A 12,493-nucleotide genomic window follows, 5' to 3' on the forward strand; every position below is an offset into this window, starting at 1 on the left:
GCTGAAAGCCACAGGTATGGGTTCAATTCCAGACCTGAAGGGCAGCAAGGGGCCATAGTCTCAGTGGTTCCACCAAGCTCTATCAGACCAGCAAACCTGGTTCCCCCTCCCTTTTTTTTTTTTTTCAAATGGTTTTGAGTTTTGTTCCACATGGTTCTCGCTCTCTGTCCAGGGTCTCCACATAGATCCCCCTCTGAGTGGTTGACAGTGGTAGCCGGGCACCATCTAGTTCTTCTGGTCTCATAGTCATATAGGCTGAGGATCGTATGGTGTACCAGTCACTAAGACTAATTGATCCCATGAATCTTTGGTTTTCTTCATTCTTTGCTCTGGATGAGGAGAGACCCATCATTGCATCTAGATGGCTGCTTGCAAGCTTTTAAAATCCCAGTCGCTACTCGCCAAAGTAGGAGGTGGAACAATGTTTTGTGTAGTAAGTTATGCCAATTGAGCTTTATGTTCCCTGCAACTATGGTGCCGAGCCCACCGGTTCAACAGAATTTATCTTAACCTTATCTCAGTTATTGAATCTTTTGATATTCAATAACCAACCAACAAACAAAACCCAAACCAAACAGCAAAACCAAACCCATTGCTACTGAGTAGTCATCAACTCATGGAGACCCCAGGTATTCAATAGACATCTCCCTCCTTCCTTTCTTCGTTCATTCATTTTTATTGTGGTTTGGGTGAAAGTTTACAGCAAATTACTTTTCCATTCAATGATTTATACACATTTTGTTTTGCAACATTAGCTGCAGTCCCCTCAAGGTGACAACAGTCTTCCCACTTCCTCCCTGGCTTCCTGTTTCCATGTCTTTCTTTCTTGCCTTTGAGCTTTGTTTTCCCGTCCGTGCTGCCCTTTTGATTTCATCCGGTTGATTGTTCTGAGGAGTGCATTCCTCATGTTTTTCACTCTCTAGGACTGGCTGTTGTTTGGCTGCAAGGGATCACCGGTGGGTAGGTTCAGTTCCAGGCTTGAAAGGTGACTAGTGGCCACAGTCTCGGGGGTTCCACCAGTCAGATCTGGTCTATGATTTTGAATTAGTTCTACATTTTTCTCCCACTCTGTCCAGGACTTTCTGTGGTCCTAACCAAAGTGGTTTATAGTAGCAGCGGGGCACCATCTAGTTTGTCTGGTCTCAGGTAGTGGAGGCTGTGGTTCACATGGTCCATGAGTCCTTTGGACTAATTGTTTCTTTGAGTCTTTGATTTTCTTCACTCTTCTTTCCTCCTGAAAGGGAGAGACCAGTGGTTACATCTCAGATGGCTGCTCATAAGCTTTTAAGACCCCAGTCGTTTGCAGAACATTCCCTTATGGACCATATTATGCCAATTGACTTAGCTGTCCGCTGAGACTGTGATCCTGTGTCCCTAATCCCAGTGACCCATTCCCACAGGGTGACTGGTTATGGCTAAGAAGTTTTTATCTTTGCCCTCTGTTTGTGCTACTATATATATATATAGATGTAATTACCACTCATAAAAATAAACAAGAAAAACCAAACTCACTGCCATTGAGTCGATTCAGACTCAGTGATCCTCCTTTGGGTTTCTGAGGTAGTCAATCTTTACAGAAGTAGATTGCCAAGTCTTCCTTCTATGGAGTGGCTGGTGAGATTGAACCACCAACCTTCTGGTTGGCAGTCAAATGCCTTAGGTGCTATGCCATCAGGTGGAAATATCCTCTGCCAAACCTGCATATGGTCTTGGGTGTAACCCTGTTCACCTAGCCTGTATCTACTCACCAATTATAGATATGCTATAGATATATAATAGTGAACTCATACAATATTTGTCCTTTTGTGAATGACTTATTTCACTCAGCATCATGCCTTCCAGGTTCATGCAGTTTATGAGGTGTTTCCTGGATTCTTTGTCGTTCATTAATGTCGCATGGTATTCCATTGTGTAAATGTATCGGTTTGTTTGTCCATTCATCCGTTGTTGGACACATCTCTCTGCTATCGTGAACAGTGCTGTGATGAACATGGGTGTGCATGTGTCTGCTCATGTCAGTAGGGGTCTCCTTGGTGGGCTAACCCTGGATTTGTTATTCGGTAAGAAGCAGAAGACGGTGGGAAAGGTGGGTGAAACAACCATTTACAAGGGGCAAGAATCCTTTGGGGGCCCTCAGACCCTTGTTTCTTTGAGACAAATCCAAGAATTGAGGAAGGTCTGCCCGGGGAGAGGCAGGGATGAACGGAACGGGAGGCTCCTGGACCGCAGCCAGCCCACCTCTCGTGTGTGTCTTTTGCAGGCTGCAGGAGTCAGCATGCTGTGTGGCTGGGCCACCCTCTTCCTGCTGCTGATGTTCCAGGGTGGTAAGTAAGCCTGAGGTCTGCAGGTGGGGAGGGGCCAGCTTCCTCCCGTGAGCCTGTCAGGAGCAAGGCTGGAAGCTACAGGGTCAGGTCTATGGCTTCTCTTAACTCGAGGCTGACAAGGTCCAAGAGCCAGCTCTCTTTCAGCCAGAACCCGTTTGACCCGAGAGCTCTGTTAAAGAGAAATGCCCCACCGTGGCCCAGGCCATGGGCTTGGGCTTTCAAGTCTCTGGGGAGGATGAGAGAGTCCAGCCTTCACTCCCAACACTATCTTGGCTGACTCCCAACCCTCAGAGTGAGGAAGTTCTACCTTTGGTCTAACCTCAGTTTCTCCTTATGTAATGACTCTCCCTGGAGATTGTTTTGCAACAATTACTGGATCCTCTGCAGGCCCCATGTGCCTCAAAGGCTGGGGGTGGGGGAAAGAGGCAAAAAGTGTGAAAGCTAGGGAAGGCAGCCCCTGAAAGAGAAGTCTCACATAGCTTTGGGAAAGCCCTGGAGTCTGACTTGAGGGGTTGCTGCCTGGGGCTGGCAGACCCAGGAGAGCTCCCCAGAGGAGGGGGCTATGAGGAGGTAGGACCGAGCTCACAGGCAGGATTGGAGGCTGGATGGGGCAGGCGATGTTGTGGTCAGCCACCACTGCTGAGTCATCCATATTTCTCTGGTTTTTACCAAAAGACCCAGCATCTCAAATAGCTCCTTCAGGAAACAGATGTCAGCTCTTTTTTACTTTCCCTTTCTGATCGGCCAGCACCCATCCTGGCACTAAAAGGGCTTCAGGCCACCCGCCCCACCTCCACACCAGGACTGCAAATATGCCCCTGGAGTCCCTGATAGTTCAAGCAGTTAGCATCCTCAAGCGTTAATTGAAAAATTGGAGGTTTGAGTCCACCTGGAGGTGCTGCGGAAGAAAAGCCTGAGGATCTACTTCTGAGAAACCAGCCATTGACAAGCCCGCGGGGCACAGTCCTACTCTGATGTGCATGACGTCACCACGAGTCAGAGTGACCTCCATGGCTGGTGTTACTGCTATAGTGGCTGCTGTGTCCTGGGCGCTGAGCACGGTCTTGTTCCACTCTCCTGACGGCCCTGGGGGGTCCGCGCTACCCTGAGCCTGTTTTTCAGTTAAGAAAACTGGGGCTCAGGGAAGAGAAGGGGCAGATCTGTGACCAGACAGAGCCAGTTTCTGAATCTGCCTGACTCCTGTAGCCTTAGCCACGTGGCTCAGCTGCTGGCTCCGAGGGCTTCCCCAGTGTGACCTCATCTAAGTGCCTCAGTACCTCTGGGGTGAGAGGTCCACACCCACAGCTTACAGACAGGTTTTGTGTGACATGTCCGTGGTTGCACTCGGCATGGCTTCTCACTGCCATGATGCTTTCATAACCCCAGGCGTGCAAAGGCCCCGGGGGCTGGGGGACAGGTCTCAGCCACCTCCATGCCAGCTTGATCCCCAATATTTCATCCTAAGCTTGAGGACAAACCTGTCCCTTAGTGGCCTTGAGCCCAGCTGGGAATGACAGCTCCTTTCCAAGTTCCTGGAATCCTGAGAGATGAGCTTGGAGAAGACACAGCCACACGGTGGTTCCTGCAGCCCCGGGTTTGAGTCCTGTCCAGATCAGCCTCCTTTAGTCCACAAGGAGCTCTGGTAGCATAATGCCTAAGGCATCTGACTGCTAACCAGAAGGCTGGCCGTTCAAACCCACCAGCCACTCTTCGGAAGGAAAGTTGGACAATCCACTTCCGTAGAGATACCGCCTTGGAAACCCAAGGAGGGGTCACTATGAGTCGGATCCAATTCAATGGAAGTGAGTTTGGTTTTTTTTGGTCCACAAGGTGCCTTGTCTAGCCCCACGCAGCCTCATTGACTGGCCTTGTGTGCTATCCCAAGGGAAGCCCCTTCCTAGAACAGGATTCATTTCCATGACTCAGACTCCTGGGGCACTGTGTTGAGAGGATTCTGAGGCTGCATCCAGGGAGGGAGTGTCACGATAGATTAGTAATGTCTGCCATGTGTGTGACTAGGAAGAGCAGCAGCACAGACTAGGTTTTGCTGTCAGGGTGAGAGTCTCCGTGGCCTAGACCAAGAGAAACTAGACCTGTGGCCAGGTCTCCAAGCCCTGGGTGTCTCATTTGTAAAATGGGGGCAGGGGTTGGACTAGAGGATCTGTCAGGACATTTCCAGCAATAGCGCTCTGGGTTATCAATCCAGGTTCTGACCTAGAGTGAGACCCAAGGGTCTTCGTTAAACCCAAACTCACTGCCATTGAGTCGATTCCAACTCATAGTGACCCCCTGTGGGTTTCTGAAGCGGTAAATCTTTATGGAAGTAGATTGCCCAGTCTTCCTTCCACAGAGTGACTGGTGGGTTTGAACCACCAACCTTCTGGTTAGCAGTCAAATGCCTTAGGCACTATGCCACCAGAGCTACTTAGGGTCTTTGTTAGGTGAAGGAAAAAACTACTTAACATGCATCCACTTTACAAGGGAAGACAATTCCTGTAAATAATGGGATGGTGGTGGTGGCACTGGCCTTTGAATTTATCAAATAACACGAGAAATCCCTTATTGGGCTTCCCTTGTGCGGACTTCATGGAGTCCTGACCCTCTTGCTAGGTGTGGTTCCACACTCCCTGGCTTTGCCCTGTGTTGTGGGGTGTTTGGGACATGCCACACAGAAAGAGGAGAGTAACCAGGAGAAACCCCTGCCTGTGGCCGGAGACAGAACTTGGGTAGGAAGAGGTGCTGAGCTGGGGGCCTGCTCAGGTTACTGGATTTCACGCTGGGGAGTGTCTTGCCTTCATAATCAGTTTTGGAATTTAGGGGCTCAAACAAGGGATTCCCAGATGCTTAGTGACCATCCAGGGCCCAGGACCCCCTTGCCCACTCATCTTCCACTCCTGGGAGAGTAAAGGGACGCCTCACCCCATGCCCGGCAGCCCCAGCCCGCCCCCCACCAAAGCCTCTCTCTCCCCTGACCCTGCAGCCTGGGGCTGTTCCGACCTCGCCTGCTACTCCGACTACCTCCAAACAGTCACCTGTGTCCTGGAAATGGGGACCCTTCACCCCCACACCTTCACCCTCACCTGGTAAGTGGATCTGCTCTGAGAACATGGAGAAGAAGCAAGGAGGGCTGGGTTGGGGCAGGAACACAGGAGACCACAGCCTGAGTTGGACCTACTGTGTGTCAGGCAGGTGGCTTAGTAATAGCATAGCAGCTGCCTCTTCCCACAGCAGTTGGCTTCACCCCAAGAATGACTCTTTGAGGTGGGAGTCGCCATCACCACCTTACAAATATGGGTGCTTAGGACTTGCCTAGAGCTGCACTGTCCCATTCCATAGGCCACTCTGTGGTCCAAATAGTTCTGAGAATGGGTTTGAGATTCCAGGACAGCCAGACCCCCAGATGACTAGTTTTGAGCACCTACTATGTGCCAAGCACCTTGCTATGGGCTTCCCGTAGACCATCACTTCCAATCTTCACAATAACCCCATGAGAAAGGTCTCATTACTTTCATTTTAAGACGGGGAAAATGAGGCTCAGAGAGGGTAAGCAAGTGGCTTAAGATCACACAGCCAGTGAATGACAGAGATGGGATTCAAGCTAAGGCAAACTCACTGAAACAGTCTGATGACAAAAACCATGGGCACGTGCAGCTCAGGAAAAAAGAATCACTGGATTTCATGCCATCATCTATGCATCCATCCATTCATTCATAAAAACACTGATTACGCTCCTGCCAGGCACTGTTGTAGGCTCTGAGCATTCAGCAGAGCTCAAGACAGGCAAGGTCCCTGACTCCTTGATGCTAACATACTGTGTGTGGGGAGGAGCCGGGGAGATAGACATAAACACATGAAGAACAAGCAGGTTACTTTAGGGCAACAGTGAGTGCTACCAAGAAACAGAGACACTGGTAGAGAGGAAGTGGCATGAGGACAGTGGTCAGGACACTCTTGGGTCCAGGAGGCAGCCAGGGAGCTGGGGAAAGGGGAGAAGGCACGGCAGGGCAAATGGAGGTTGAGGAATAGAGGCCGGTGCCAGCTGGAGCAAGGGCAGGTAACAAGCAGAGAAAGCAGAGAGCAGCAGGGGCCAGATTCTGTTGTCTGGTGGGGAGGGCGTTAGGCAGGGGAGTGACAGGCAGTTTGAGAGGTTAGCAGGAAGGGAGGGCAGGTGAGGCAGGGACACCAGCCAGACCTCCAGGATAGTATTGGGAGGGCATTTATTCAGCAGAAGTTTCTATTTCAACAAAAATTTAACAAAGAACTGAGTCCACATATCCACCTGACACACAGCAATGTTGACCTTGGGGGTTGTTCAGAGCATGAATATGTGTATAAACCAAAAACCAAACTCACTGCTGTCGAGTCGGACCTGACTCATAGTGACCCCTCTGGGTTTCTGAGGCGATATCACTATGGAAATAGATTGCGCAACCTTCCTCCCGAGGAGTGGCTGGTGGGTTTGAACTGCCAGCCTTCTAGTTAGCAGTCAACTGCCTTAGGCACTATGGCACTGTTGTTGTTGTTATGTGCCGTCGAGTCAGCCCTGACTCATAGCGACCCCTCCTTGGGTTTCCGAGGCAGTATCACTACGGAAGTAGGATTGCCCAACCTTCCTTCCTGAATTAAATATCTGGTGAACTCCTATCCATACTTCAAAGCCCATCATTCCTGCTCAGTTGGAGTAAAAAAGCTAGAACATTTTCCCCAACCCTATCACACCAGCTGCTCCAGAAGTTTCCCCAGAGCTGGGAATAAGCTCATATCTCAGCCGTCAGCTCAGGTACCTATTAGGTGTTCTGTAGGCACTGGAGGGAGGAGGTCTGAAGTGTTCAAATCTTTCCTGTAGAACAGTGATCAGGTTGATGGAATGACAAGGGTAGATAAGGCTCAGTCCAGTCAGCAATGACCCCAAACTCCTAAAGTTGAGCTGCCACCCTAAATGAGGTAGTGAGTTCTTGGCGGCATGTAAGCCGAGCCTGGAACCTTCTGTGCAGGGGGAAGGGTTGGTTGGACCAGGTCCCTCTCAGCCCTGATATTGTGGTTTCTGCCCTGGTGCTGTGGGCTGAGCACCACTGGCTCCCAGACATGACCAGCTGCTCTGTCCTTGAAGGCAAGACCTGTATGGAGAACTGGAGGATGAGGTCACCTCCTGCAGCCTCCACCTGTCAACCCACAACACAACGCATGCATGGTACACATGTCACATGGATGTGTCCTTCTTCATGGCCGACGACATTTTCAGTGTCAACATGACAGACCCATCTGGCAGACACTCCTGGGAGTGTGGCAGCTTTGTCCTGGCTGAGAGCAGTGAGTATATCCCTTGGTCCCCAGAGCTGAGCAGATCCTGTGTGGGGACTGGGTCCTGTCTTCCCTGCCCTCTCCTCCCTCCATCAAAACTTGCATGTGTCCCATGCCTGCATCTCTTCTTTGAGTTCTGCTCCTTGTTACCAAGGCAGCAGAGAACTAATGAGATACACTATTTTTTACTAAGGTGTGATGGGTTGATACTACATTTGGACCTTAGGCACCCCCACCAAAAAAAAAAAAAAAAAGGCAGCAGGGGTGTGGAAAGGACTAGGCTGGGACCTAGGACTTAAGGGCTTCAGTAGCCACTCAGTCCCCACCCATCCGTGTGACCTTACACAAGGCATGCCCCACCTCTGGGACTCAGTTTCCCTATTTGTAGAGTGAAAACTCCTTTGACTCTGACCCTCTGAGATTCTGCTTCCATGATGAACCAAGTGAAGACATTGAGTCACAAAGAAACCCTTCTGCCTTTCCTCCCCCTTCTTAGCTCCAGTGACGCCTGGAGCTTCAGTCCAGGCTGGAGGTCAAGAGGAGCCCAGGGGCAGAAAACTGCTGGTAGAAGCAATTGTATCTCTGGATCGGAGCCAGGGCAAGGCAGGGGAGGCAGCGTGTGTGGAGTTTGGGAGTTTCTGTCCTGAGATTCCCCTTAGCAGGGCAGGGCAGATATGAGAGCTCAGTGATTCACACTCTTGGGGCTGGGTTTGCACCGTAGAGGGTATGGGTAAAGCCCCACACACACCCAGACTCCACACAGACTCATACACACTCACAGCCCCTGGTCCTGGGGCTCACCCATAAATAAACCGCAGATCAACTCGCAGATGGCCCGCCAGCCCCTGGCCTAGAGGTAGGGACACTGAGGCCCACAGAGTCACACACAGCCACACAGATCCAGATATGTTGAGCTCATCCCACACCCATGCCCCATAGCAGGGCAGCCCTCCAGCCCCCCTGGGTGAGCTGGGCAGGTGGCAACCCCCATCTTCACATCTCACAGAAACAGGGGGGCCCTGGGACATCCCTGTGAGGTGGCTCCATTACTCTCTGGCCCTCTCCTTGCCTTCCTGCCTGCCAGGGTCTGAGGCAGGCTGTGGCAGACATTCATTTTCTATCCCTGGCTGCTCCGTCCTGGGCCCCTGGCCTCTCTGGGCCAAGAACCAGGCCCCATTCATGCCTCCCTGGCTCCTCAAGCATCCCCTGAGGTCCACAAGGCCGTTCTTGGCTATTCAGTGTCTTTTAATCACTTCTGGCCACTAGCCAGTGCCCCAGCCCAGGTAGCACGACTTTCCCTGAGGAAGAGAAAAGACGTATCAGGAACTAGTCCCCCAAAGTGGACCTACCACTGCCAATAAGATAGCAACAGTACTGTCATCGTCTCATCACACACAGTGACATTCCTCAAAGTGGGTCTTCTCCATCTCGGGCTGTGGTTGGAGCCCTGGGGGGTGTTCAGAGTCCTCAGCAGCTTGAGAGTTGCTGCGGGGAACCCCTGAAAGGCAGGTTCACTGGGATTCCACGGCTCTGTACCGAGTGCTCGCTGGTCACCAGGCACTGCTCTTAGAGCCAGTGTGGGCACAGCATGGACAAAACCCTGCTCCCGGGAGCAGGATCCCAGAGAGGGCTGTTGTTGTTAGGTGGCTTCAAGTTGGCGCCAACTCATGGCGACCCCAAGTACAACAGAGAGGAACATCGCCTGGCCCTGCGCCGTCTCTGCCATGACGCACCATTTCCACAATGACACGCAAGTCAATCGTTGTGGCCCTGTGTTTTGAGGGACTTCCTACCCAGGGGCTCACCTTCTAGCACCACATCCAATTTCTGTTGTGATTCATAGGGTGTTCTGGTTCCCTAGGGCTGCTCTGACAAGAATATATACCATAAGTGGGATGATTAAAGAAACAGGAGTTTATTCTTACAATTTGGAGGCTTTAAGTCCAAGTTCAAAGTGCCAGGCTCTAGGGGTTGGGTGAAAGCCCCTCAGCCTTGGGCTTCAGCTCTACCTCCAGCTCCCAGCCCACTGGAGCTAGAGGCTTTTCTTCACTCAGACAGCTGCTGGCTGCTGAGGCAGACAAGCCCAAGGTTGACAAGTAAAAAGGCACAGTCCCAGTGTTACCAAACCACATGGCAGGTCATTAATTCCAGTGCATTGTAAGTCCCAAAGTCAGCAGAGCATGGCAGGGTGCTGAACAATGACACAGCTACATGCAGGGTCCAAGCATGCCATAAGCTACAGACCATTCCCCAAGGCTTCTCCTTATATACAGGAAGCAGACCACATCCCAAAGGCAGCTACTCAGCTGCTCACAGTAGATTCCACCATGGAGTTGATTACCAGTCTCATCATGGGGAATACTATATCCAGCTGCCCAGCCACTCAACCAGGCCCAGCCAAGTTGACATGCAACCTTAACCACCACATAAGGCTTCAGAAAGAGGTCACCAGGCCTTTACTCCTAGTCTGCCTCAGTCTGGAAGCTCCACTGAAAGCCGTGACCCTGCTGGGTGACCCTGCCTGGTATTTGAAATACTGATGATACAGCTTTCAGCATCATGAGAGGGGGAGGCAGATGGTACACAGAGTCACAGAGGGAAGCGTGTAGAATATTAGATGGGGGCAGCAGAGAAGGTGGGCGGGGAGGGCAGGGCTGGACACGTCTCTCTCACACGTGGGCTTGGTGCTTTGTGCCCTGAGGGCCTCACCGTCTGCCCTTTACCAGGGTGCTTGGGAATGTTAAGCCCCATGAGACAGAAACTGGTACCATATTTTCAGGAGAGGAAATTAAGCCACATAGCATATAGTGTCTTGCTCAAGTTCATAAAACAAATTTATGATAGAGCAAAGCTGGAATCCACACCTCTGACCTTTGCCTGTGGGCATCATTGACAGCTTGAGGTTGTGGGTCTAGATGTCAGCTCTCCATGTGCCAATGGGAGCCAGTGGGCAGGTGGCTCCAGTTGTCAGGAGATGTCTGTAGGATGAGAACAGCCACACCAGGGTCCCTGCAGGTGTCACACTGCCGAGTACAGAGCAGCGTGGGGCAGGCACGGGCTCAGCGGTCCATTTCATCATTGCTGTCAATGTTCGTGACAGTCTTCTGACTTTTGGGGTTGAAACAAAACCATACAGTCATTTGGAACAGAAATTGAAAATAAGTGGATCTGCTTAGAAAGTGTTTGGACTCATAGCTAAGTTTTAAAACTTGAGATTTCACGTACAAATCTGATCATTCAGCCTGTCCACCCATCTACCCACCTGTAGATCAATGTTTGCCATCACCGACAGTGAAGTACTGTACGTGCAAAAAGGTTCATCTTTGTTGTCTGTACCTCACATGCGTCTCTCTGTGTCTTCCTCTTCATCAGTGCCACTGTGTTGGTCACTCATATTTGGTGCATTTCTCCTTCCCTTCACCCAAATCAATGCTTGTCTCTACCTTTCTAGCAGTGTTCCCTCCCCTCCCATCCCATCCCTAGTAACCAACAAAGACAGCTTCCTTCCAAGTATAAACCTTTCCTTGACTTGTTACAGTAGAGGATTTCACATACAAGTCTGGATTGCCAGGAGTTGTTTTACTTTTGTGAAAACGTAGATAGTTTGGGCCTAGTCTGTGTTCCCACATCTGAGGTGTAGCTGTGCACCATCCTCCTCCCCAAACCTGTTTACTCCATTTCTGTTACCTGCCTGCCCTGGGAGGAGCTCTGGTGGCGTAGCACATTGACTGCTAACCATTAGGCTGGTGGTTCAAACCCACCAGCCACTCCTTGGAAGAAAGACTGGGCAATCTACTTTTGTAGTGATACCGCCTCGGAAACCCAAGGAGGGGTTGCTATGAGTCGGATCCAACTCGATGACAGTGAGTTTTTTATTTTTTTAGTTAGTTTAGCCTGCTGTGGGAGGCATATGAGTTTGCAACCCAATGTAGTTGGAGAAAACACACAGACACACACACACACACACACACAAACCAAACTCACTGCCATAGACTCTATTCCAACTCATAGTAACTCCCATTGGGTTTCCAAGGCTGTAAATCTTTATGAAAGCAGATTGTCCCATCTTCTTTCCATGGAGAGACTGGTGGATTTGAACCACCAACCATCTGGTTAGCAGGCAAATGCCTTAGGCACTGCGCCACCAGAGCTCCTTTGTTGTTGTTATGTTCTGTCGAGTCGGCCCCGACTCATAGCGACCCCTCCTTGGGTTTCCGAGGCAGTATCACTACGGAAGTAGGATTGCCCAACCTTCCTTCCGAGGAGTGGCTGGTCTGACCAGAGCTCCTTAGTGTAGTAGAAGTCTCCCATTTTTTAGATGAGCAAACTGAGGCCCAGAGACAGGTGGTACATTGTGCAAAGTCACAGTCCTGTTCTCACAAGTAAGGGGTCAGGCCTGGGAAATCTTCTCGTCATCAAATTTTTCTCTCCTAATATGAAATCTCACCTGTTTTTATGTGTCTGGCATTTTCCTCTAAGTCAAGCCGTCTCCCCCCTTCAATGTGACTGTGACCTTCTCGGGGCAGTACGAGATCTCCTGGAGCTCTGATTACGAAGACCCTGCCTCCTCCGCGCTGAAGGGCAAGCTTCAGTATGAGCTGCAGTATAGGAACCGGGACGCCCCCTGGGCTCTGGTGAGGATGGCAGAGGGCCGGCTGCCCAGATGTAGGAGAGTGGGAAGGGGGAGGGTGTGCGGGTCATGCAGGGTGGGGGGAGAGTCTGAGAGAGGCGACCTTTGTAGTTCACGGCCAAGAGTGGACACCAAGGACAACCCCCTGAGGGGCCCTTCTCTACAGCAGGCTGTGTTCTCACTGCCCCCCATTTACAGCAGGCTGTGTGTTCACTGCCCCCCATTTACAGCAGGCTGT

At 51.0% G+C, this 12,493-nt stretch overlaps 1 protein-coding gene across 1 annotated transcript in view; it reads left to right on the forward strand.

The window, feature by feature from the left end:
• The window catches only part of IL21R (interleukin 21 receptor), a 48,820-nt gene that overhangs the window by 29,666 nt on the left and 6,661 nt on the right, over positions 1-12,493 (forward strand). Inside the window, 3 exon segments of the mRNA XM_007950284.2 lie at positions 5,305-5,407; positions 7,435-7,634; positions 12,105-12,259. Of these exon segments, the coding sequence (XP_007948475.2) occupies positions 5,305-5,407; positions 7,435-7,634; positions 12,105-12,259 (458 nt within the window).

The sequence above is a fragment of the Orycteropus afer genome, unplaced genomic scaffold (assembly GCF_000298275.1).
Source record: "Orycteropus afer afer isolate SDZICR_OR568_19922 unplaced genomic scaffold, OryAfe1.0 scaffold00266, whole genome shotgun sequence".
Classification (NCBI taxonomy): Eukaryota; Metazoa; Chordata; class Mammalia; order Tubulidentata; family Orycteropodidae; genus Orycteropus; species Orycteropus afer.